The sequence below is a fragment of the Anabas testudineus genome, chromosome 5 (genome assembly GCF_900324465.2).
Source record: "Anabas testudineus chromosome 5, fAnaTes1.2, whole genome shotgun sequence".
In the NCBI taxonomy this organism is placed as follows: Eukaryota; Metazoa; Chordata; class Actinopteri; order Anabantiformes; family Anabantidae; genus Anabas; species Anabas testudineus.
Genome location: NC_046614.1, coordinates 17,596,781 through 17,622,972, shown reverse-complemented (window position 1 = coordinate 17,622,972; position 26,192 = coordinate 17,596,781). Strand labels below are relative to the sequence as shown.

General features: G+C 40.9%; 3 protein-coding genes across 5 annotated transcripts; 2 read left to right on the top strand and 1 right to left on the bottom strand.

Moving 5' to 3' along the window:
• The first annotated feature begins 349 nt into the window (after positions 1–349).
• Positions 350–8,631, top strand: prelid3b (PRELI domain containing 3). Of its 2 annotated transcripts, XM_026346561.1 has the most exons (10): positions 350–603; positions 1,322–1,490; positions 2,667–2,756; positions 3,323–3,393; positions 3,504–3,606; positions 4,027–6,174; positions 7,027–7,138; positions 7,271–7,379; positions 7,863–8,044; positions 8,144–8,631. In XM_026346561.1, the coding sequence occupies exons 1-6, from the start codon at positions 572–574 to the stop codon at positions 4,141–4,143; spliced, it is 582 nt and encodes a 193-aa protein (XP_026202346.1). In that variant the 5' UTR covers positions 350–571; the 3' UTR covers positions 4,144–6,174; positions 7,027–7,138; positions 7,271–7,379; positions 7,863–8,044; positions 8,144–8,631. The 2 variants fall into 2 exon arrangements, with proteins under 2 accessions (XP_026202346.1, XP_026202345.1); XM_026346560.1 differs by lacking the exons at positions 350–603; positions 1,322–1,490; positions 2,667–2,756; positions 3,323–3,393; positions 3,504–3,606 and having other exon boundaries at positions 4,139–6,174.
• Positions 8,632–9,379: 748 nt separating this feature from the next.
• aurka (aurora kinase A) lies at positions 9,380–14,725 on the top strand. 2 transcript variants are annotated; one of them, XM_026346558.1, is made up of 9 exons: positions 9,380–9,687; positions 10,126–10,191; positions 11,095–11,440; positions 11,519–11,561; positions 11,666–11,857; positions 12,865–13,003; positions 13,228–13,376; positions 13,637–13,811; positions 14,224–14,725. In XM_026346558.1, exons 2-9 carry the CDS (start codon positions 10,129–10,131, stop codon positions 14,404–14,406), a joined length of 1,290 nt encoding a protein of 429 aa, XP_026202343.1. In that variant the 5' UTR covers positions 9,380–9,687; positions 10,126–10,128; the 3' UTR covers positions 14,407–14,725. The 2 variants fall into 2 exon arrangements, with proteins under 2 accessions (XP_026202343.1, XP_026202344.1); XM_026346559.1 differs by lacking the exons at positions 9,380–9,687; positions 10,126–10,191 and adding an exon at positions 10,864–10,991.
• A 1,108-nt stretch (positions 14,726–15,833) lies between these two features.
• On the bottom strand, positions 15,834–20,426 carry slc32a1 (solute carrier family 32 member 1). Its single transcript, XM_026348991.1, has 2 exons — positions 19,501–20,426; positions 15,834–18,399 (listed from the first exon to the last, which is right to left on the bottom strand). Exons 1-2 carry the CDS (start codon positions 19,891–19,893, stop codon positions 17,212–17,214), a joined length of 1,581 nt encoding a protein of 526 aa, XP_026204776.1. The 5' UTR covers positions 19,894–20,426; the 3' UTR covers positions 15,834–17,211.
• Between the last annotated feature and the right edge of the window lie 5,766 nt (positions 20,427–26,192).

Below are 26,192 nucleotides of genomic sequence, written 5' to 3'. Positions count from 1 at the left end.
TTAAATGTAGTTAGAAAGGTAGTTTAATTGATAATAATACATTAATATTTACAGATTATGTTTTATATTCATTATCACAATCTGCAAAGTAACTTGTAGCTAAGCCCTTACATTTTACCTAAATACAGTCATTTGGTAAATGTACTTTCCACCAGTCCACAGTAACATGCTGAGTGTCCTTCTATCAAGGTTGCAGGGAACCTTCAACTTCCACCGAGATGAATTATGCAACATTCAAGGTTATGACATTACCACACATTTCATAAGTACGCTGTCTGCTGTAAGGGAATCACGATGGGGGCTATATTTACAAGATGTTCTGTCGTTCATGTTCCCTGCAGTTTCATTATAAAACACTTTTCATCAGCTGTATGTACCCGGTGTCAGTGAACGGTGGAAAGCATGTGGCAGCCCGGCGGAAGTGCGTAGCACACCTCATGTGACTGATCGTACAGTGGGAGGGGAATTATGATCGTCTTTTCATGCGGTCCGGTCATTTCTCTCAGTGTGACTGTCACTTCCTACCGGCTTATCAACGCATCGACTCCGGCTTCGGACAACTCGCTAGAAAATGAAGATCTGGACGTCAGAGCACATATTCAAGTGAGTAATCATTAGCTAGCATCGCATAACTGCATATTTTAACCAGTTAGACCGGTTCAGTGGTGTTAGTGGGTTGTGAAATTACCGCCGACTGGCTTCGTTCTTTATCCGGTGAAGAACACACTCATCGTTCACAACGTTAGTCGGAAACCTCAACCTTAAAAGCTGAGGTTTAAGTTACTTAACAGCTAAACTGTAGCCTCCTATCTAACGTTAGTGTTACAAGCTAGCATGCTAACGTTAATAGTTATTAATTATGTAACATAGCCAGATTTTCCTCCGTGTTTCAAAACGAGCACCTCACCTAATGATGGCGCATACGAACAAATAATGTAAACCTCATTCATGTGAATATTCTTTAAAACAACCGTGAAAACGCACCTAATAGTGAACTCGGTCAGTGTCGGGGTCTGGTTGCCGCACAGACGTCCACATGACGTAAGGCGCCGCTCACGACCCGCCCCCAGCGCGCGACCTTTCCCCCACATTCTGCTGTTCCTGGCTGCGTCACTAGGCAACGCCTGCGAGTTCAGAAGTCCCCATGGCAACCAGTACTACACGATGTCTACAGAGTACACGAATCTCAGTACTTTGACTTCCCAGTACTGCTAGTACAGTGTTACAGAAATAGCTAGCAAACTTCTAATGTGTGCATTTGTTTGGATTTTTAATGCAATGGTACCCATGACGTTTTTGTTTTATGCCTCTTCTTCGACAGTCATCCTTGGGAGACGGTGACCAAGGCTGCTATGCAGAAGTATCCCAACCCCATGAATCCCAGTGTGATCGGAGTGGATGTCTTGGACAGAGGCGTTGACACACAGGGGCGCCTCCACAGTCAACGGCTGCTCAGCACAGAATGGGGCCTTCCATCTATAGTAAAATCTGTGAGTGTCATAACGTGAAATCTGATTGTCTCAGTGGTGCTGGGCTGCAGTTTTACTTTGTTTGGTCCTGCTTAAAATGACCACATGTACTGTAACTCTGGACTGAAAACCACATGACCCTATGTACAAGTTTATGCTCGTGGTTTGAGTCCATCTCTTTGATGCTGATTAATCAAATCAGTGCAGCAATTTATCAAATAGCATTTTAGCATAGCAAAAATGTGGTGCATAAAATAACTTAAAAATACTTTCAACAATCCAGTTATACATCAGTTAGGGTCTTAGTGGGTTGAGTGTCAGACATGGGTTAATGCTTCTAGTGGCCTTAACCTGCAAAACTATTTCTGTCCAAGGGTATCAGCAGCCGACCGAGTGGCTGACCTGTGCCCAGGCGAGTTCCTGGCTGTGTGTCATGGCTCGTGTTGTACAGGACACGCTAGTGCCATTTCTGACATTGCTGAGGAGTAACCCATGACAGCATGTGATGTAACTTTCCATCTGTGTGTCAGCGCAGTTCAAACCAGAGGTCACTGAGTGCTTTTGGAGGGCAACGTATCATATGAACTTTCACCCTATCTCTTTGACTTTGTAAATGCAATAATGATAAGTCTGAAGAAAGATCATTTTATTGCTACTCTGTCATGGTTTAAACCTTTGTTAGCTGTTTGAGCTGTTGCTCTCCAGCACTGACCTTTGCCTAGAAGTGTGAGGGGTTGTAGTCACTGACAATCTATGAATAGCCCAATTTAATTCCGAGGACAGTCTGTATTATCCAGTTAGAGTTATTGATAGCATAGCAACACACAGTAACCCTTAATCAGATTGTCTCATAGCATATTATTGCTAAGCCTCAGTTTATAGTATATAATACGTGTCATCTGAGGTCAGTTTACTTCTGAACATGTAGTTGAAAACTACTGACAGTGTCTCACAGCTGCAGCTGTGATGTGCAAAGAAAATAATGACAGAAAATGTTGTCATTTTTTTTAGCCAAAGCTTGTAAAACATAAAAATTGCATGTGAATTCTGCAAAATGCACATTGTGAGCATGACTACTTCACATTCACTGCATGTAATTCTAATTTAAAGACTTAGGCTTTGACTGGCTGCTGGACATACATACTGGCTTAGTAGTTCATTTCATTTTTTAAATTGTATTTATTTTTTTATCCTCAGATCATCGGTAGCTCTCGAACATACACATATGTTAAGGAACACTCTGTTGTGGATCCAAAAGAGAAGACTTTCGAACTTCAGTCCACAAACGTGAGTATTTATAAAATAACACTCTCCTACTTTTGGCATAATGTGGACATTTAATGTTCAGTATGCATACAACACACGAGAGCATGGGTTAGAGCTCAGTATATCTGAAATACAATAATTTGACTATTATGAAAACACATATTACTGTGTGAAACTCTTTCTTACCATGATGCACTACCAGCTGAAATAGGATACTATAATAGGACACAACTTTTGCTAGTAGAAATAAATTATAAGTTTTGTTTCTGCCATGAAAGAAAGATTTTTTTTATCCACTTTTTAAGGGTATAAGCTCTTTCAGCTGTTTACAAAGCATGTTCTATTTTGGATGTATCAAACACAAACACCCGTAACTCATCTATATCCGCCTTTCGTGACTTTCCATTTGAGCAAACAAATGTGAAACATTTCTGGAATTAGGTCTTGCTTATGAGACAGGTTGATGGCTCACATTTCAACAATGAACAGGCACAATGAGGTTTTGCAGCTTGTGTTTCAACGTATACGATTCATATAAGCCATTACATACCATGTCTTAACATTTTAACATTCAATCGTCTCTGTAGATCACTTTCACAAACATGGTGTCGGTGGATGAGAAGTTAACGTACAAACCACACCCCGAGGATCCAGAGAAGTAAGTTTGTACTGTTTACACATTTAAAGTGTCACTGACAAATTATTTAGCACCTTGGCTGTCAGGTTATTAAATGCATTTCTTTTGATAAAAAACACTTTCTTTTTTAGAACAATCCTGACTCAGGAGGCGATCATCTCAGTGAAAGGCGTCAGTCTCAGCAGTTACTTGGAGGGAGTCATGGCCAGCACCATCTCAGCGAACGCCGGAAAGGTAAGAACTCCCATTCATGTGTTGTTCAGTGGAATCCATAACGTCTCTTATGCCTGTTTTATTTTGGTCATTTTAAACTGAACAGTGGATTGAATATTGTTTCAGTCATTCACCTCAATTCACTTAAATTATCTGCTTTGTTAAAGCATATTTACTTTACATATATACTTTATTATCATCAGTGTCCACCTGTGACAAGTGAAGAAAAATGGAAATACAAATATATGTTTTTGCACAAATGAAAAAATGTTCAACGGGGAGAGAAAAGCTAGCCATTACAAGGAGGGGCAAAAAGCAATAATCATTTAAATACAGGGAAAAGATAATCTTTCTCTAAAGGGATTTGTAAAGTTTAAGGTTCTTGCCTTAATTCTTTTCTTTTCACTTCCCTGCACTAATTCTTTGCTTTTTCTTGATCAGGGCCGTGAGGCTATGGAGTGGGTAATCGGGAAACTAAATACCGAAATCGAGGAGCTAGCAGCCACAGCACGTGGGACCCTGCGTACTCCGATGGCTGCTGCTGTCACTGAGAAATGACACTGGCCACAATTGTGGAGCAGAGTCTGAGAGAAACGTCACGCCAGCACAACCAGCCTCCCTTTATGCTGCTCTCAAGGTGTTTTGGTGCTCTCCTTTTTTTGTATTATTTAAGGGTACAACTCATCCATCTCCTATGATTTATTGTCTACATTAGATATTTTTTGAAGAGCGGACTGCAGCATAAAGGGATTCTGCAGAGCGTTTTGAAGGAGTGCCGCTTGGCAGGACTGCAGTGATTGGAGATTTGTGAAGGAAACGCTGGTCGCACACTCAGGGACAAGTTTAAACATGTCTGTTATCTGTATGTTTGGAAACATGTAGCACTGATGGAGTCATTGAGTGGTCTGACAACACTGAAGTGCCAAGGCAGACACGCCACTTTTTCTGTAACCTCTTAAAATCACCCTCGCCAGCAGTGTTTTAATTTGTGGGAAAAAAACCTCAGAAAGCCAGTGAGGCTCCTCTGGCATGAGCTCTGTGTTTACAGCAACAGAGTAGCAAGAAAAGCATATATGGTATGAGGAACCTTATGACCTTATGGGAGGAACAATGTTGAGATGTGCTGGCAGAAAACAATGCTATGTTAAGGCAGCGATCAGTGCATGTCGAGGCTACGTGGAAGTGGTTTCATAGAGTAATTGGTTGGTTTAACCAAGCCATTGTCAATAACATGGTAATGAAATGTTTTACAGCCATCTCCTCAGTGTTCTCATGTGGGACCTCAGCAATAAGACACTCTGTATCAAGAAAGCAAGCAAGACTAAGTATAAACGATATTTTATTATTTTGTAATAACTAATATTGATATTAATATATTTAAATGAAATTAAGGGATCAAGTTACAAGCCATATTTATGTTTTGATGGAGTTATGTTGAAGACCTTCTCAAACACTGATGTACACAGAAGCTTAAGAGTACACATGTAAAGTTAAACATTGTACCTCAGCATGTTTTCTGAAATCAGACAGTTTTACTGATGCACATGAATATTGTTCCTCAGCTGTAACATAGACCTCTCAGCATTTTCTTTCAGTGTAGGCTGAGGCTTCTGTATTTGCATTTATTTGCACTACTGAGGGAGCTGCTAATTTGGTATTACTGTTTAAGAGGTTTAAAGTGGTCACAACACATGTTTGGGGAGGTCTTGCCTCATATAATGATCTGCAGTGTGGTGATGACAAATGCTTTAGTTTCTTTAATATATATATTTTTTACCTGTAACAGGGATATTTATTCAGAAAAACAGTTTCTTTGTTTTTTTTTTTTCTTTTGAAGAAGTGGGTTGAGATAGAAGATATTACATGTTTAGTTAAAATTGTAATTTGTGCAATGTATGTCGGTGCCTCTGAAAAATGGTTTCACCATCTGTAGGATGTTTCATTAAAATAATGTAATCTGTTTAATAGAAAGCTATTGCCTGTAATTCTTAAGTTCAACATGATGTATGATAAGTTAAATTGTGAATCAAAACTACAGTGACACTTTAAAGTGTGCCCTCAATATAAGTTGAAATTGACCCATGTGAAAATGTTTTTGGAATGCAAATGACTCAGTGATGGGAGGTGCAGCCAAATGATTCTCATGCCAAACACTATTGTCAGGTTTTAACAAGATTAAGAATTTCTTCATACTACACTAAAGCCTAGGTGTGGACTAGTACAACTTCATTCTTTAATAAGTACAATAAGTAGCAACTTTAGGGCCAAAGTGAATTAAATATTTAACAAAATATTCTATAAAGCTTGACAAATATTGAAAATAAATACGTGCAGTTCATTTGTCTTTGTTTAATATAGTCATATAGACAACACAGTATCCTCTACTGACACACACACATATTCAAAACACACTGTGAATGAAGATTCGTCAGTCTCGTGTAAATCACGCGAGATTACAAAAATCCCTCTTCGGGAACCAGTGCTGGTGTTGAGGAGGAACAGGTTATATGAAGACATAGAGAAGAAACGATAACAAACAAAACAAAACAACATGCCGAAAAGAAATATATACCCTACTGAAACACTTGAGTAAGTCTATCACTTGGCACAAGCGAACATTTATCTGTTTAATTGTAAAACGTGGTCTGGTCACCATTAGTCTGGTGAAAATTGCATACAATGTAAGCTAGGCTAGGTAGCCCGGGTCTGGTGAACTAAAGTTGACTTTTTTTATTTCTACAATTTGACATTTTGTCAAACTCATTATCAGAAGAATGGTTAAACAAACAGAAAACGTCTTAGACAGCTGTCAGAGCAACGTGACAAATACCGACTCGTATACAGGACTTTCTCGATCGACAGTTTTGAATGAGAGGATGGTTTGGTTTGTATTTGTTTACATTTTGGACAAGTAGCTAAGTACGCCGATATAGTTATTACTAGTTCTAATTTGCAGTGGACACGTTACTGTACATGTAACTTTCACTGGGTTATTTAAATAGTGCAGAAAACTTCAAAATGCAATGATTTTCAAGCAGGTTCTGGAGTCATACGGACTTATAAATGGCAAGACAGCGATTTGTTTATCAAAATATCTGGCATTTTAGAGTATTAATCCCTTGAATACTCAGAAAATGTGCATTCAAGTTATTAAAGCATTAAATGTGTTTTTATTTGTATTTCATTAAGTCAGTATAGACATGCTGTGGAAAGATCAAACTGTCAACAGTTTCCTTTTCTTATTATTTCTTAAAACTGTGAATACAAATAAAGAGATGAAATGCTTGATAATTGGGTCTGTAGGACTGACTACAGTTCAGTGCTGTGGAGAAAAGAAACCGATCTTGGCAAACTAGTTGTACTGGTTGTGTGTGTTTTTCCTAATAAAAAAAGGAAAAGAAAAAGGAAACCAAACATGTATGTATTATTTTAATTTTTAAGGATGCTTGAGTCTCTCTGGGCCCAGGGAATGCAGAACTGCAGCACAGATGAAAACAAACTGAAAATCCAGCAGGCATCAATGGCAACAGGACTTGTTGATGAGAGAATAAAGGTATAGTGAACTCGCCGGTATTTCCCATCATTCACAAATAAGGTTTTATATTACTGTTGGTGTGATTTTTGGACAACTGCACGACATATTCATAAATGCAAATATTCTAATTGCTTATATTCTGTGATAAAGCAATGGATTTACTGGAGGAACAGAAAGAAGAAGGAGCAAGTTGATGAAGGGAAGTCTAAGAGGAAAAAGTCATGTTCTAAAACGACAATGGCAACCATTGTTAGTGCAGGTATGGTATGTTTATACAGCATTAACCTTGACATATACAGTGCTTGGTTACTTGGTGCTGCTCAGATATTGTTACTATTCAGAGATCAGTAACCTTCAAATGACATTTCCAAATGTTTTTTATTTAGATATTTTTGTTTTTATTTATTTAATAGTTTACAGAACAGAGTTTAGATATTGTTTTCCCTCAAGAAGCAGAAGAAATTTAGCTTTAAGCTTACTCTGGTATATTGAATCACATTGGCACAATTAAGCTACTGTCTATATAAATACAAATTAAATTATAAAACAGAAGCAGTAATATACAAATGTGAAAACACACAAACTACAGTGACTAGGAGTGTAAGAAGATCTTCTTGCAGATGTTCCTTGTACTAATTATACTATTTATAGCAAATTGATATTTAACAGTGATAAACAGTTGATATTCAACAACAATAGTGTGTTTGAATTAAGATATTTTGTGATATGATTTTTGTTACAGATGTCACACAAAAAGTTTCAAAAGAGATTAATCAGGATGTGGCTGAGGTGGTAGCTAGAGGGCATCAATCAACATCATCATCTTACGAAGGGATGAACAGAACAATACCACATCTACCTGTCCCGGACCCCAACAGTTCACAGAAAACAGTTGCCCAACTCATACAAAGTGTTGAAGAAAAGGTGTGTAAATGTCTATAGATAAATAGCTGCTGATGTGGTTACAGTAAAATGACACTAAATGTGGAAACTAATAATCCTGTTATGTCTTGTTTCATTTAGGTCCAGGAACTTCAGGCCTGTAACTGTGATGTAATTTTCCTAGTCTACAACCAAAGCAGCAGATGCCTTTCCACAACTGGGACACTAAAGGGACTGAACTTTTTAAGTACTCAGAATCCAGGCATTGACTCGCAGTTTGCAGCATCTGTATCAATGTCATGATTATTCTTTGAACTGAACTACACCATTGTATTAGTAAATACTATGTATTGATAGTCTGAGATATTTTATATGTAACTTTTCAAAAAGTTGAGAAGATCAGAGATCCACCAGGCATGTGTTCTGCCTTCTAAAACCCCATGTGCAATTTCAAGTACTCTATGAACATTTTTTGATTCTACTGTTAAAACAAGTCAAATATCTTCTTCCTCTGAACATGTACTTTTTTCATATAAGGTAGATGGGTAGTGCTTTGTCATGTAGTATGAAGAGTTACTTTAATATGCTTGGACACATCAATAAAAGATAAAGGCATATTTTACAAAGCAGCAAGACAAATTATTTCTTACTTACTTTCTTAAGTTGATATTTTGTGTTGCTATCACAACTGGCTATATTAAAAAACAAAAAAATTATTTCCATAAAGGAATCTTAGTTGTCTTTTTAGAAAGACAGTTAATATTATTAAGCACAAGAGTCGTTTCTAATTCCTGTTTAAAAATGTATAGGCTGTAGACTATTGGCTCAACATATAGTTTATAAATTAAGTTACATAAAATATTTTTCAAAATTTTTCAAAACTATTTGCTTTGTTCTAGAAACATTATGGAAATGCATCATATCATTATATAATGTATTTAAATATCAACATTATCATGTATAATTGATCATTCAGTCTACTTCAAGTGTGAAAATGCACTGCAGTCTGTGGTCTTTACAGCCATCACATGGCCAGTCACAGGATAACCAGTGCTACAAATGCTACTTACTGCAGTTTACAGTTATATTTACCGTTTTGTGATCTCATAATTTTATCTTCTCTTATATACAGCAATGTATTTGATTCTTTCATTAAGTGTCTTGTGAATGTGAATCACAAGATTTGATCAGCTGACATCACACAGCTCAGCCCTCTACTGCCCCCTGCTGTTCTGGAGGGATTCTTTCCTTTGACGTCAGGCTGCAGTATTTCGCGTCAACCAATAAGGAGCGAGAACACAGCATTCCCTCAGCCAATCGCAGCCTGTTGTGTATTTAAAGGTTTTGAACAGAGGGACGTTTGAAATTAAACAAGCACTGATCGGGAGAAGTGGGAGACAGCACATTAAACGCCGGGGTCGCACGTCTCTGTCGCTACTAATAATTATCTACAGATTTCTAACTATTGTTAAAAGTATTAGTAACGTTAATGCGATAGAAAAAGGCTCTGAGATTGCAGTGTGGCTTCCTTATGTATGTAGCCGCAGAAATCTCTCGTCAACTGGCCGACGTAGCTGCTAGCTAGCTAGGCTAACATTAACTCGGGAGCTGCTCTAAGCTCATTTAAATTCTGGATAACCTGTCGGACAGAGGTTTTCTCGGCAATCGTGCAATAATAAATTTAGGTAAGTCAAATCATTTAAACAGTGCTTCGTGGGGTGTATTGTGCTGTGGTTACTAAACTAACGTGAGCCGTGAACTAACGTAACTTTAGCTAACGTTAACGTATACGCCAAACGTTAAGCACGCCAACCAGGGCTACAGCTAACTAGCATTTAATTACATGTCTATGCTTAACTGTCTGCCTTTTTTTTTGTCGAATTGCTGTTACTTTTAACCTACAACCAATTTAGGAGGAGCATTTTTATGTAGCTAGCTAGCAATAACAGTCACCAGGTGCCAAAATGATACAGCCTTTAGGTATTTTAAGCCATGTGATCATAGAGGAGCTCAAATCGCTAAATACACGATCGGATACAACATTTTCCCTTACTTAGCTATTCCTTTTAACAGCTGTCATTGATGTGTTATAGATTAAAGTAAACTTTTTTATTTTTTCTCAGATTATGGATCCATCTGCGAAGCACAAGCAGACAAAGGACATGAAACTTCACAGACCAGAAGTGAAGGTAATGTACAATAGTACCCTGATCCTATAATTGATATATCTAAAACTGCTGCTTATCTTCATATAGTAATGTGAGTGTGTCTTGTGTATACATCCTTAGGCAACTTCACACATCAAAGATCGCCCATTGTTATGTAGTTAACATTACTCTGCTTTTAATTTGACTGCTTCCTATGGCTTTTCATAAAAGCTCAACTCTATCTATATAACACACAAACAAACATGTTCTCTTTTCAGAAAATGTATCTTCTTGGAAGATGTAAAAAGAATTTGTTTCCTGTCACTGTGGTGCTGATTCTCATTGAATGTGTTTAAGGTTATACATGCCTGCATGGCACACCACTTTAATACAATAATAATAATAATGACATACTTTATTGATCCTCTTTGGGAAATTGTTGTTTGGACAGCTGCAGTATATGACGGTGCTGCTGTGTGGTTTCTGTGTCCTGTCCAAGGACACCTCCACATAGAGTGGCAAGAAAAAGTATGTCAATCTTTAGGAATTTTATGGTTTTCTCCATACTTTTTTTTCTTTTTTGTTGCCACTGTTTAGCCAGGAAGAACCAGGAATTGAACCAGTAACCCTGGGGTTTATAGACAACTGCTCTACTGAGCTACATACAGTTGTCACACTGTGAATACCTTCAAAAATATTTTGATGTGTGCTCATCATGCATGTTTTAAGGTGATCTTGAAAAAAATACTTGTAGTCTCAAACCCTTCACATAGCCTCAACATCATCTTCTGACCAGAAAATGGAAGACAATCATGAAGTGAACATCAGAACTATGAGACAAGGCATGTGCAGGTCTTTCATTGTGTCCAAACCACATAGAGGAAAAACTGAGCTTTCATGTTACTCAGATTAAAATGTATTAAATGGGATTTCTTTCCATTGCAGTTGAATGGAGATGGACCAAAACGGATTCCTGTGTCACAACAACCACAGATGACTCAGAAGACTGTAGTTACACCAACTCCACATCAACGGGTCCTAGGTGTTTCAAATGGACCACTGCGTATTCAGCGGCCCGTGAGCCATCAAAAACCAGTATCCCATGTCTCTGTTGCTGTAAAGCCAACTCAGCCTTCTGACCAGAACGTGAACCCTGCTACTCAGAATGTAAATCCTGCACCACAGCTGAAACCTAGTTCCAAGCAAAATCAGCTAAAGACAGATGTGACCAAGGTGAACCAAGAATCAGCCAAACCACCACAGGAATCAGCTGCTCTGGAAAAGCCACAAAGTAAGTATAATAAAAAGAGCAGGCAATTTCATTTTAACTGTGTATGTTTTGGGTGTTAATATTTTTCCTTTTCATTAGACAAGCCTGCAAAGAAGGATTCTGCAATGGCCTCATCCTCAAAGTATGTCTAAGAATTAATTATTCAATTAACCTTTTTTTCCCTTATCTTTTGTAAATGTAAATGTTTTATTGCTGTTACACTAAAATGCACGTGTTCTCACACAGGAAACGATGGAGCCTAGAAAATTTTGACATTGGTCGTCCCTTAGGAAAGGGTAAATTTGGCAACGTCTACCTAGCCAGAGAGCGACAAAGCAAGTTCATCCTGGCCTTAAAGGTGCTATTCAAGAAGCAGCTGGAGAAGGCAGGAGTGGAACATCAGCTGAGGAGAGAAGTAGAGATCCAGTCGCACCTCAGGTAAAGTGTCATCCAAACTATAAGTGGTTATGCCAGATTTACAACAGTACAGGGTGATTATGACCTCTTATCTTAGGAGTCAGGTCAAACCAATTAAGCAGGTTTGACCTGATAAGATCATAAATAATGGAACAAATGACTGACAAGCAGTTGCCTGGCCAGGTATTGTCTATTTCCTCATTATGACTTATCAAGCAGACAAAATGTCGGGATGTGGTTCCGACTGAAACCTTTGTATTTGGTAGCTGGTTACCATAGGGGTGTCTGTTAGTGAAAGAGGCTATCATTAGGCTTAAAATACCCAAAAAAAAAACAATCCCATTTGAGAAATCTGTAAAAAATATTAGGAGTGGTCAAAACAACAGTCTTAGAAAGAAAGAATTAACTGTTAATTTCAGCAACAACAAAAGGCCTGGAGGATCACAGAAAACATAAAAGTAACTGCAAGTCCTGAATGGTTGCTTGTCAAACCCTTTTCATTAAAGCGGATAAGACACCTCATAAGTGTTTCATTTTAAGTTCAAAACGTCAAAGAAAAAAAAAACTTTGTTCCATTACTTATGTATCTGACTGTAAATAATTTAGAGGCTCATTCACCCTTTAAAGAGTCCTTGAGGAAGCATATTGACCAAACCTGTGGCACTCCTGTAGAAACAATTATTTTGAACAAATGAGTAGCAGAAAGACTATGGGGGGAAAGTGGTTTGTTTCTTGGTGACTGAAGTTGCCTTTTTGTTTGTATTGTAGCTAGGTGAAGGTTGTTACTAGGCAATCCTGCCTAGTTCAGGTTTTCGGTTTATCATAAGTAGTTCTAGTTCTGATGTTGAAATGACAGCACTAGAGATCAGTTAAGTGAAAATGTTTTGCTCAGAGTGGGTGCTGTAGGCATTAAAAGTGAAATCCCCTTTATATAAAAGAAGTGAACCTCTTCTTCATGTTAATTTAGTCATGTTTCTTTTAAAAAATTGTTATATCTGAGAATCCTCCTCTGCATCTGCGTCCTGCAGGCACCCCAACATCTTGCGCCTCTATGGCTACTTCCACGACTCATCTCGTGTGTATCTCATTCTTGAGTTTGCACCCAAGGGAGAACTGTATGGTGAATTGCAGCGCTGTGGAAGTTTTCCTGAGGACAGAAGTGCCACAGTAAGTGTGCCTGTTTACATTTACATTTAGTTATTTGGCAGACACTTTTATCCAAAATGACTTACAAGAGAGGTATAAAGCAAACAAATATCTAAACCAAGGAGAGGAACTATAAAATAAAGTGCTTTAGGAAGAACTGCTTAGTTTCATGGGATTTAAGTACAAGTTTTTGTTTATAAGGTTTAACAAAACTAACAGGATGTTGTCTTCTATATTTGAACTAGTACATCATGGAACTAGCAGATGCCCTCAATTACTGCCACTCCAAGAAGGTGATTCACAGGGACATCAAACCAGAGAATCTGTTACTTGGAGCTAATGGGGAGCTTAAGATTGCTGATTTTGGCTGGTCTGTTCACACGCCTTCTTCCAGGTACCAGCATATGCTTCTATGCAAATGGCACTTTTCTTTTGAACCTTTTTAAAGTGTTGTATTTGTAGAATCCCACAGTAAAATTGGGGCAATGTTTCGAGAAGAAAAATGTTTTGGAGTCGGTGTGCAACTTACTTGTTTATATTCAGGTCTCTTCCCCACTCTTGAAGCTGTGTAGACACCTACTGTAGATATCTAAATCACAGATCATACAAACTAAATAAAACATGACTTACTCAATCACTTACTCATCACATCAGGAGGTCCACACTGTGTGGAACACTGGACTACTTGCCTCCAGAGATGATTGAGGGAAAAACACATGACGAAAAAGTGGATCTGTGGAGCCTGGGTGTTCTTTGTTATGAGTTCTTAGTTGGAAAACCACCCTTTGAAGCAAAGAGTCATGAGGAAACCTACCGCAGGATATCAAGGGTAAGGCATCGATAAGTAGACACTACAAAACTGGTGTGTGTTGAAGTGAACGTTTGAATGCAACCTCATAAAAGTTTGGAAATACAGTTAAATTGCAGTAATGCTGTTGCCTAGTGATCACTAAAGCAATTCATAAAAAAAAAATTAAAGGGATATAAAGCCTTCGTTTATTAATAAATTAATAGGTTAATGTACAAAAAACAGCTCCACTTGGAGTGCCTACCATGTTTGAATGCAAACAGCTGTCTGTTGCTTTAACTTTGATTGTAGAGTATTGCAGAGAAAGGTGGTGTGTTGCAAAGTTCAGTCGTGTTGATTTCTGTTTTCTGAGTAATTCACTTTATGATGCATTACCAGGAAAGGGCAACAACAAGAAATGTGTTTATTTCAAGCCATGTTTTCCGTTGTCCAGGTGGAGTACACTTATCCTACACAGGCCAATATCGGCACAGGAGCCAAAGACTTGGTTGCGAGGCTGTTGAAACACAACCCCATGCACAGACTGCCCATCGAGGGAGTCCTGTCCCACCCATGGGTTGTTGAATACTCAACCAAGAAGCCCACAACCCTGAACAATGACGAGCCCAGCCAGTGAGCCTTTTTCTTGCCCCTCCACCAAACTTTTGCGGGCTTTAGATGTGAGAGTATTGCAGAACACACAGGCTGCACGAAGGTGTGGAACATCACAGTCTGCTTGTACTACTACGGTGACTGCAAATCACTTGATGTGGGTGAATTGTCTGCCTGTATTTTGAGCCACTTGGTTTTCTTTTATGTTCTTATCATTTTGACTTTTCTTGTCTTACCCCTGGCTTTCTATTGCCTGTAAATATTTCACCGTTTTTGTATAATTATGAAAGTTTTATTGAGCTTTTCTAAAATGCCATTACTTGAAATAAAAAATATAAATGATCTTTCATGGAATATGTCACTTTAGGATGAAGTAGTATGTTTGTCTTCTTTGCATTTCAGGGTTTCAGTAAATTGTCTTAAGTATTAAGGACATGAAAACTTACACTAAAGGTCCAGAGTTTGAAGTAGTTTCATGCCCAGCAGAGGGCGCCAGCACCTCACGGGAAGTACATTTGGACTTTGGATATTTTGGAGAGTATTAGTCCCAGTGTCACTGTTATTAAACATGTCCAGGTAGTGAAAATCTGCTCCAATAAAATGTTGAAATCTAAAGCTTACTTTTTAATTTTTTATATTGCCGTTTACCTCATTTAACTGCTAATTTAATGTCTCATCTGATTAACCTTGCAGCCTAACACCAGCATTGTGTGTATTAACTCCTGCAAGATTATATATGATTTGCTTTAAAACAAAGCGGCAGTAAAATCTGTGTAATTGTGACATCAGTTAATAATTTACAGTTTATATTGTTGAATGTTAAATTAGACAAACATTACCTAAACTGAATCATGGTTTATTACTAATCAATTAACACTAGGTGGCATAACGTTCAGTAAAACACTCCTGGAGATGGTCGGGAGAAGATCAGTCTACTGACCCGGTGAGTAAATGTTTTGTTCTTATGTTTCTATTAATGGATTATGTGTAAGTACCCAGCACCGGATAAGCTAAATTCTATTTATGCTTATTACAGGTTCAGATCCAACAATATGTAGGATTTGTTGTGCTCAGGTGTTGGTGCGGATGTCACGTTAGAAACATGTCGGTGTGTTTCTGTCTGTCTCTTTGAACTGCAGCTAGTTTTACTTTAATCTGCCTCCCTGAAATCATCTGCATCAGGTAGCTTGATGTTTCAACATCTGGACATTACTCAGAAATAAATGGTTTGTCCAGGTGTTGAGCAGAGAAATCAACACGGTGCGTGAACAGGTCGAGCACAAGGCCTGATGGAAGCCTGCAGCGGAAAATCTGCTGCAGGCTCACATGCTGACTGTAAACATGCGTTTGGAACAATAACACGGTAGATTTTCTCTGCAGCCTTTACACTGATCTCCTTTGTCGATTTCGATTGGAAAAAATATGAAAGCCACTATTTTCTCCACCATTTTCTGTCTTTTATTATAGAGAAAAAAAAATACATGTTCTGGCCGTTTTTCGATTTACATAAAACCACACACATTTTTACAATATAATTTCACTTATTTCTTTATTCTTTAATATTAATTTCACGATATATGATGACGACTTTGAGATATACATTCCATCTTTTTGTAACCACAATAACACACTACACATACGGTTTTATAACATTTCCACAGGACCCATTAGATTGCACAGAATGAAAAATGTCTGTATGCACATTTTCCTCTTTAATCATCTCTTTGTTTTAGATTTTCAGACACCGAATTTCCGTGACGGAGCAGGCCATGTGTTGAAATGAGAAACATCTTTAAATTAAGTGTGCATTTTAATTTAGGGTCCCCATTTAGGTGCGCCACGGTGTGGGGGGGCTGGGCATTTGACCAGATATCTATTTCAGATGAAGGAATTATTTTTTGCCGATTGAAATTATCAAAAGCGGAGGAATAGAGGGTTTTTTTAAATTTCCACTTTCCAGTTTCATGATGTTTAGTGTGTCTGAAAATATCCTACATTCAATGCATAGTTTGTAGGCCTATAGCTGCTGCGTCATTTTTTATTTTCTGCGTTTCTATGATTTTAAACTGCTCGGAAAAGGCCTAATTTCCTCGTTTTTACGAAACGTCGCTTTTTTAAAATAAACATTTCGATACGCGTCCATGTGCTTCTACTACTGGTTATTGCCATTGTGTCACTTCTCCGTCTTGTTTTGTTTTTATCACCTCATTCTCTTCCCACAACGATTTTGCAAATTACCAAGAAGAAAGTGGCTTTTTTATTATTATTTTCTTTTGACATTTTGTGTCTTTTAAAAGAAACTTAATCGTTAAATCACATTTTGCCCTCGGACGTCTCTTCCATCGCAAACCCGAGCGTTACATGAAGTGAAGTCTCGTGTGGGGAAGCACCACAAGAGCGACGAAAAGACAAAACTGCCCTTTTTGCAATTTAGTTTAAGGTCAATGTTGTAAACGTTCACTCCACTGGAAAATGTGTATATGTACTTTTTGTATTCGCATATTTATACAACATGTATCGTCCATATATTGTTCTGTGGATGCATTAGATTCCCTCACTGCCGCCGCCTCAGTGTGTGTGTGTGTGTGTGTGTGTGTGTGAGAGAGAGAGAGAGTGTGTGTGTGTACAAACGCGCACATTTTTTTCTGAACTGATGCAAGAGACTGTATGAGTGCGAAAATGTCCGCGCGTGTTCTCTGTGCGCCTTTTACGCATGGATTAAGCAGAGGGGCTGCACTTGCCGGGAAGTAGTGTGTTTTTATTTAATTTTTATTTTTTCACTAAAATGGGGATTTGCAGTTAAACATCTAGTTCCAGCGATGGCTTGCATCTAATCTTCTATGTTGTATCTGAAAGCCTCTATGAGCCCCTCCATTGAGTGGATAAAGCCAGATATGCTGCATATACCTCCTATTACAAAGATGGCGACATCGAAGAAAACCTGGTGCCATAGCAGCTTTCTCCATAAAAGCTTGAGGTGGAAGAGACTGGGAAGTAGGAAGCACAGGCCTGCGCCTGTCAAGCTGCCCGTGAGACCCATGAGGAGGGCGAAATGTGGCACGTAGATTGCCATGAGCAAGGTGAACACAACAAGGCTACATCGGAGAGTGAGTCCCCAGGATTTTAGGCGTCCGTCTCCTCCGTAGCAATCTGGAAAGAACGCACGTCCTCCGTCCTGGAAAAATGTTTTCTCTAACACCTCGACGGCGGCGAAAAACGGCAGCGGATATGAGAGCAAAGCTTTGGCCACTAGGAAGAGGTTGACGACAGCTCGGATGGTTGGCGGCAGGTTGTCTGTGATGACCTCCTTGGTCTCGTCAGCCCAGGTCAAGTAGGCCACAAGGGCGAACAGGCCCTTGAGGATGCAGGCAGCGATGTGAGTCCAGTTCATCATGCAGTGGAACTCGCTCGGTTTTTGCATGTTCCCCTCCAGTGACGGCAGGAAGATCTGCGAGGTGTAGCTGAACACGATAATCCCAATGGAGATGGGGAACTTCTTGACGTCGATGTAAAACTTGACCTTGTCCCAGGCCCAGTCCCTCGCTCTGGAGAGGCAGTAGGCTATGACCAAGATGTTGATGACAAAGTGGGCCATCGTGCACAGCAAGCTGAACTTGGAGACGGCTTTCAGGTTCTTGAGGAAGGCGCAGGGCAGCAGAGCGGCGGTGGCGATGATGGCCCACGACTTTTGGGAAATGGGCATGTTAGGGAAGCTGTTGTACATGAGATTACCACTGACCACCACGTACAGGATGCAAGTCATCACTAACTCTATGATTTGGGCTACATTCACGATATGGCCACCTAAGGAGGGGAATCTGGGCGCGCAGCAGGCGTTGGCAATGTCCACATAGGAGTCCCTCACGCGCACCAGCTGCCCGTCTTCGTCCTCCTCGTACAGGCAGGAAATGAGGATTTTCCCCGTGTAACAGCAAACTACGGCGGCGAAAATAATGAGAAAGAGTCCGAGGTATCCTCCGTGCAGGATGGCGTAGGGTAACCCAAGAACAAACATCCCCTAGAAACATAGAAAGACAAGGAGAACACATTGTGACTGAGTCTGAGACTGGATGAGTCAGAAATGTTGTTCAATAAAACTTTTTTTTTTTTTGTAAACCAGATCATATTTAATGTAGGTTCGGCTGTGGCCGGCCTGTCTCTTCAGTGGACGTCACTCCCTTTTTCATCTTGTGGGTTTTCCACTTCGCTTTGAGCGCATCCTCGGCCTCTGACGTCACCACTGACTGAAGGAGACACACGCTGACATCACGGTGACGGCCGTGACCACAGCGTTGAAAAAGGGTTGCGTCTAGGGATTTTTGTCGCATAGCCCCCTCCCCACATACACACACACACACACACACACACACACCCACACACACAAACTCCATTCTCAAGTCAAGCCTTGCTTTGTAAATGACCATCGATCCAGTAGTTTAGTCTATAATAACTTAATTTTGGCCTCAACATTTGACATGTTTACAATTGTTTTTCCCACTCGGCGTCTAAGTTAAGTCATTAATTCCGTCGCCTTTAGTTTAGAGCGGGTTAAAATAATTTAAAATGGTCTTTATTATCTGCAAACCCATATCAAATGTTTTGTCCTTGTCCACTTGTCCACTGGCATGCGGAATGTTAAGTGGACACCTATCAGGGACGTGCATCTGTGACATTGGACATCACTATACAGACAAAGAATGTGCTGAAGGGAGGGTGGAGGTGTGGGTGGGGAGCGGGGGCACTGGGCAGCCACTACCCCCCCCCCCCCCCCCCCCCCCCCCCCCCCCCCCCCCCCCCCCTCTTTTCAGCGTGTCACGCCTTCGCTGTTCTAAAATCTCTGCATTGCTCTGATAGAAATAAAAGACGATCGTAATAAACTGAATTACTGGAGTGTTTGTGCGTAAAATCCGTCTCCAAACCAAAAGTCATTCATCTTTATCTTTTACCAGAATTATTAAAACAACAACAACTTTTCAAAGTTGATTCATAGCCACAGAGCCTGGTGTGTTTTATTTTGTGCATCAGTATTTTAATGTTGTGCGTTTATCTTGAATTTCACTGCTGCTTCGGAGGCGGCTCAGCCAACCGCCCGTGTCTAGTCCCTGAGGTGCGTCTTTACCTGGATTGCATTCGTGACGTTCCAACCCGCCTCCCATGCGGTGATTTTTGGTCTGACTTCAGTCAACTCGTTCGTGGAACCGCCGTCCTTTGAGGCTGAGTGCGGTGGACCGGTGCCGTCCCTCTGGTAGTGGCTGTCCCCTTCCATCACGCCTCCGTCTCCGCTCGCTTCACCTCCCATCTCATCGGATGTCAAAATGTCCATTTGCATGCCTTGCCGGTGGTCGTAGTCCAGGTCATCGCAGGCGGCAAAGCCCAGAGCCTCCTCGTCGGTTGCGGCCTGGAACCCCATCCTGGCGAACATCCCACTCACCTTCGCCTGGGATTTGTTGGTCACAGCCGTGGCTGCATTTGACAGTTTATTAGAAAGCTTGCTTCTGATTAACGTCGCCATTTTTTGCTCCTGTCCTGACTCTCAATTGTCTGCAGCCTAATTAGCGTTTTTCTCCTCCAGTCGATAAAAAGTCGAGGCTACTTTCGGTTGTAGTTCTTGATTCTCTGCATCAGATTAAACCACTAGGAAAAGCGCGCGGTTAGTTACGAGACACCAACGGTGTTCAGTTGCTATCTCCACTTCTTGGTCAGTGTACGCCTGCTGCTCCTGATTATTCCCAGGTTCATGTCACCTTCAGACGTCGCTGCTCCGTTTCTGCATCTTGGCACTGCGCTCTGATGCTCGACGAGTAGCGCACCTATTCACGCTGCGAGACGGTGCGGCGGTGTGCGCAAGAGCTTTGCGCACGACAAAAAGGCGAGCCACAGGTTTCTGTAGGGCCTATAATATCGCTTTCTTCGGGTTATAAGGTGGCAGGCACCGTTTCCAGGAGTTGGTTGTCGGTTTTCAGGTGACTTTACTGATGCCAATGCGGTACCGTGGAGCCCGGGGGGAGGCAGGGAGGAGACACGTGTCCTCATCAGCCTGCCAATGCAAAGCACGTCTCCAGCTCTCTCAGTGCCCCACCAGGAGAAAACAGGAGAGATTTGCTGCATTTCTGGGGGAGGTGCTTGCTGTACCCCCACCACCGCTCCCCCAACCCATAATCTATAATACCTCATCCTAACATCCAATGGCATTCTGGGGCCCTCAAATCTTGCATAACTTTACGTGTATAAAAGTGGGCAGGAATTTGCCGAACACCCGAACTCTCCGGACCAGAGTGTATCCAAATCAAGGACTCGTGATTTAGAAAAAATAAAATGTTGTCCACTTAGTTTTAACGCGAAGAGGACGCGGAGCATCAAAAATAGTAACTGGGATTATATGGATAAAAACTTATTGGGTTTATTATTGATGAGGAAAAAATATTTTCGTGCGTTTTTCCTGTGCTAAATAATGGTAAGATCTAGAACCGGTGACCTCTCTTATACTTTTTCTTTTTCAAAATGTGGCCTATTTTCCTACAATCTGAAATCTATGTGCTCTATCAGGCTGAAGTCTTCATTCAGAACGCGTATTCATTCATCCATTCATCCACTCATTCAGACTTTGATTGTGTCTGAGAAGCGGGTGTGACAGCTTGAGCCGCGGCTGCGTCTCCGTTGAGAAAGTCCAGAGGCTGTGAAGAAATGTTTGTTCAGAAAGCGAGTTAAAAAAAAAATCCGTTCAACAGGATGGGTGCTCATTTACGCTTAATTACACCCGGATTTGGTCTGAATGTGCATTTATTTTAACATAACTGTTTTTTTTCTAATCAAAGGAATTTTCTAAAATGACACTAAAGAGATTTTATTTCTGCGTGATGACAATAAACACCTTTAAAACAGATCCTCGCTGAATGACGCACAAATCCAACACGGCGCTCACATTACTTCCATCACTTCACTGTAACATTTTATTCCTCTTGTTATGCAAAACGCTTTAATTGCAGTGAAACATTGCTGTAAACGCTTTGTTGACATTGCCTTGTCACTTGCACTTTGTGTCCACCGTGTTCAGTGTTTCCTCGGGCTGCAGCATCAGAGTTTATCTCCATGATACAAAGCCGCGGCCTGGTGCGGTTCACTAAAATAGCCCGAGCTCACACAGTTACACTGCAGCACGGTCTGATGCCGCGTACATCCAGGGTATTTGCTTTGCACTTAAAAAAAAAAAAGCCTGTGAAATGGTCTCAACCTGGTTCCTTCAGCACAATGAGAGCAGCGATGCAGAGGATTTGTAGGCGAGTCAAGGCTGTTATGGTGCCACTCATGTTGAGAGCAGTGTGGGAGACCTGGTTTTAATTTGTGCCAGTGATTTAAAGGAGCAACGGCATAATTAGACGTGTCTTCACTGTTTATTTCAAAAAATAAAATGATAATCATTACAAACATACCTCTCACAAATAAAATAATTAACCCCTTTGAGCCAGTCAAGGTGCTGAGAATGTAACAAGTTCAATGCAATCAGAGCAAAGATGAGAGGAGACAGACTTGTTTCCTTTTGTTTCCTTTTGTTTTCTTTTGTTTCCTTTTGTTTTCTTCTGATCTGATGCTAAACCTCTGGTGCAGTGGTTTATCGACAGGCTCGGATGCAGAGCAGGCCGAGCTGTATCGGGCCTGTGGATCCTTGTTAAATCACAAACCCGGTTTAAACAGTGAAACACCAGCGACAGAAATCTCGCGCTCTGTCGTGTTCTTGTGTGTGTGTGTGTGTGTGTGTGTGTGTGTGTGTGTGTGTGTGTGTGTGTGTGTGTGTGTGTGTGTGTGTGTGTGTGTGTGTTTAATTTTCAGTTGCGGGGAACGACAATTGCTGCTTTCCCCTTCCCTGAATGACTGAAAGAGTTAATGACAGAGGCTGTTATCAGCGCGCTGCAGCCCTGCTCTGATCTGCGCTCTGCGCTGTCTGATGGAGTGAGCTGCAGGATGAAAAGAGCAGCTCTGACACCAGCAGCCAGAAGGTTACGTCGGCTGCAGACCTGTGCATGACCTCCTGTACAATTATTACTATTGATATTATCACCGATTATTATTATTAGTATCATTATTATTATTGTGTTTAGGATGTGTAGGCATTCAGAGCGACTTTACAGGATGATGCCCATACGTGTACGCGCACACTGGCTCCTGCACGATGACAACACACCTAAAAACCTGTGATGAGGCCTCTATCAGGCCTTTATTCTTATGAAACACATCATTTACCAGTGGAATCCAGGATGTTTTATATAGATATAAAGTGACACTACTTCATCCAGACCTCCGTCGTGCAGACTCTGGTGTGTGGAGCTGTGTGACCATCCTTCATCTGCACAGCGAGGTAAAGGGATTTTTCGCACCCATCCTGAGAGTCTCTGGTGGGGTGAGGGTGCCACGTCTCGGGGGTGGGGGGTGGGGGGGGGGCTCCACATCTCTGTGAGGAACAGATAATCACCAATCGACGCTCTTTATCTGCGGCTGTTTGTTCGAACAACAAAAAGACAGAGACGACGTCCACCACAGAGGCTTTTTTATGTGTGTGTGTGTGTGTGATCGAAAGCCAAATCCAAAATGGCTTTGTGCTCTCACTGTGTCCTCAAATTCATTTCCTCCAGTGCACCTACCCCCACGCACACTCCCCCCCCTCTCCCCTCCCTGCACAGTATTTCACCCCCGGCTCTCCCTTTTCACATTACACACATGGATGAGCTGGCACAAGGTTCTCCGCCTTCATGTACCCCTCCACCTCCCCCCCCCCCCACACACACACACACGATCACCCCCCACCACCCCAACCCTTTCTCACCAATCGCAAAAATAAAAGCCTCGTTTTTGAGATGATCGGGACACGATTTCCTGGAAAGAGCATTCAGAGAATATCAAGAATATAAAGTACTGTACAAATAAACACGGAAACATGTCTGTGATGTATCACATATACTGGAAACTGGATTTCATGCATGACATCGTTGACTGGAATCATAAGGTGTACAACACCTTTAATGGTGTGTGTGTGTGTGTGTGTGTGTGTGTGTGAGACATGAACCCAGATTGAGCCTAAACAAGAGAGAAGCCCGCTTGGAGAAGACAAAAGGTGCAGATGAACTAAACCAACTTCCACATCCTGCGAAGTATTTTAGGTTAAAATGGAAATTTGAGCAGAAGCTTTCATCTTTTGCTTTATTACCTTTCATTTAACCCATGATTGTCTTCCCACTGTGTTTTTTATTACCAGGCCAGCCAGGCGGAAAACACAGCCCAACACTACTGATTAATACTGGACGGGGAAAAGGCACTCTGGGCTCTCTGGGCTCTCTGGGCTCTCTGGGGACTATAGAGGAGGGAAATTAGCCCACATCAGGCTAATCAGTGGACCTCAGAGTCCATTAACATTTGCATCACAATTACAGGTAGCACGCTGTCTCTGTTATCCACTAGATTGTCTGAGCTGAGCAAAGAAAGGATGGAGAGGCTGCTGTCGATGTGGTGCAGATTTCAGCACCATGGACAGAAAATGATCAAACCTCTTTAAAGGGAAACTTCACTGTTCACCGTGTGATGAGGGCTCTGTCAGAAGGTTTGTATCTTTGTTGTTCTGCTGGAGGACAAACAGCTTTAAAGTTGGAAGTGTATTTATTGTAATATCTAGGGTTTATTTATTGTTATTAATACCAAAGCAGGCGCCAATCCTTTAACATCTGCACCTATAAAGTGACTCTCGGTGAGACGCATCTTGCCGAGGTGTTGTCCAGTTTCTATCAAATAGCGTTTTTTTTTGGGAAATTGTGTCTGAAAATCCCGCGTTGACAAATGCAAACATTGTATTTATCTCTACAATCACACTCACACTCAGTTCCAGAGAGAGAAATGCAGGTGGCCCGCAGTGTAAACCACTAAGAGCCTTTTCATTACTCCTAATGCGCCAGTTTAATGGCTTATTATGGTCTCCCATGAGACCTGCAGAAGGGGGTTTGTATTAGTCCTGCCTGATGGATTCTGCCAAGAAACAAATAGCATGAGTCTATCTATCTATCTATCTATCTATCTATCTATCTATCTATCTATCTATCTATCTATCTATCTATCTATCTATCATATTTGTAAATTAAAGTGATGATGGTAAGTAGGTCGAGTTTATGTCTAAAATCATTTGTGTTGGTTAAAAATAGAGCCTGCACCGTGTCTATAGATGAGTTTCTTCGTGTCTGCCTCTGTGTGTGTTTGATATCAAACGCTCCCCAGACGCCGTTTTGCTGTTAACCCACGGTGACTCCGCTCTCTCCATCAACCTTTGACGCGCGTCTTCCAGGGCGCGGGTCGGGTTCACTCTCCTGCTGCGACACATTAACATTGTAATTGCCTTTTTTTGAGTACAATAAACTGAGTCGGTCCACGGGGACCTGCACGGCCCGGGGCTGGCACAGAGCTAAGCCATCGATTTTTCACAGTGTCAGCAAAAAAAAAAAAAAAATCCATCAGCAAACATGGACTTGGGCATGTGTGTGTGTTCCTGAAAGTCTGCAGAAGATACAGGGGGTCTGGTGTAGGCCACATCTGACAGTTGCCCGAGGCCCAACAACTCATTAGCCTATAATTTTAAATGGACTATTAGTGATTTTAAACATTATGACAGTGTTATTAGTTCTTACATTGGCACAGACTGTGTGTGAGTGAGTAGTGGAGCAGGAACACATCTCCCGTATTGATCAGAACTTAAGGTGGTGAAAAATCATCAATACCTTTCACACTTAATCTACAGTAAGAACTCCTTTCGTTGGTAAAACTGAAGTGCATCAGTGCAAATGCAGTGTGTGTGTGTGTGTGTGTGTGTGGTCTTGTCACCAAGAGCAAAGTCAATAAAGGAGCAGCCCTCAGTGGCTGTTTATCTGATGTCTAATAGTTTTGTTCTCATTAAAGTTTGATGTCATGAGAGCAGCAGACGTCTTGTCAGCTCCCACAGGGATTCCCACGTTTGAATTAGAGCACTTTGACTGAGGGAGCTGAAAGGATCCTGGAGCACTTGACACGGTCGCGACACACACGATGACTGAAATGTTTATGTTATGTCCTATCATGTTTGGAACCCACATATGTTTAATGGGTTTGTATCATTTCTGTAGACTTGTACCAGTCAAAGAAAGTCAAAATGAAAGAAGGACTTAGATGAAAGATGTATTTCCCTGTTTGCCCCTCAGGAATTGAAATAGTACTTTGGTTACTTCTGGTTGAGTCCAGTCCTGAAGTGTCCAAAGTTAAAATTGTAAGTTTTTAAGTGTTTATATGGTAGGGAAAGACATCTACTGACTGTGTGTCTTCCCAAAGATCATAGAGCAGCGTTCCAGCTTGATTTTGTCTCATTTTTTTGCCTTTATTGTTAATTTTGATACAGAGGCAGAGAGAGGGTGTGATGTGCAACAAAGTCCACAGCTGGACTCAGAACCATGCACCACGTAGCCAAGACAGAAGAAGTGAGGCATCTATATCTGAAGGAGGACACTTGTAAGTACTTCTCTTCGTACTTGCAGTTCCAGCATGGTTTTGGAAATGTACACTTTTCTGAAAAAAAATAAATAAAACCATTTGCAAAGGCTTCAAGTTTAACAGTCAGTTATAGCAGTCACTTTCTTTCTTTGCCAGTGGTCGCTTGTCCTTGACTTGCTTGCTTGAAACCTTTCATATTTCTAAAAATACATTTTACTTCCTTATCAAGTATTTCTTCTACTGACGTAAATGTGTTCTGCGTCTTAGCTGGATCAAAAGATGAGATGAAATAAATAAACCCCGGTGAAACAGGGAATC

Bases quoted from the DNA above. Each gene is read 5' to 3' on its own strand.
- prelid3b (XM_026346560.1), top strand. From the start codon at position 6,137: ATGCCGAAAAGAAATATATACCCTACTGAAACACTTGA. The intron at 6,175-7,026 runs GTAAGTCTATCA...TTAATTTTTAAG, and splicing joins TACCCTACTGAAACACTTGA to GATGCTTGAGTCTCTCTGGG. The intron at 8,045-8,143 runs GTGTGTAAATGT...TGTTTCATTTAG, and splicing joins TACAAAGTGTTGAAGAAAAG to GTCCAGGAACTTCAGGCCTG.
- aurka (XM_026346558.1), top strand. From the start codon at position 10,129: ATGGATCCATCTGCGAAGCACAAGCAGACAAAGGACATGAAACTTCAC. The intron at 11,441-11,518 runs GTAAGTATAATA...CCTTTTCATTAG, and splicing joins TGCTCTGGAAAAGCCACAAA to ACAAGCCTGCAAAGAAGGAT. The intron at 13,812-14,223 runs GTAAGGCATCGA...TCCGTTGTCCAG, and splicing joins CCTACCGCAGGATATCAAGG to GTGGAGTACACTTATCCTAC.
- slc32a1 (XM_026348991.1), bottom strand. From the start codon at position 19,893: ATGGCGACGTTAATCAGAAGCAAGCTTTCTAATAAACTGTCAAATGCA. The intron at 18,400-19,500 runs GTAAAGACGCAC...CTATGTTTCTAG, and splicing joins ACGTCACGAATGCAATCCAG to GGGATGTTTGTTCTTGGGTT.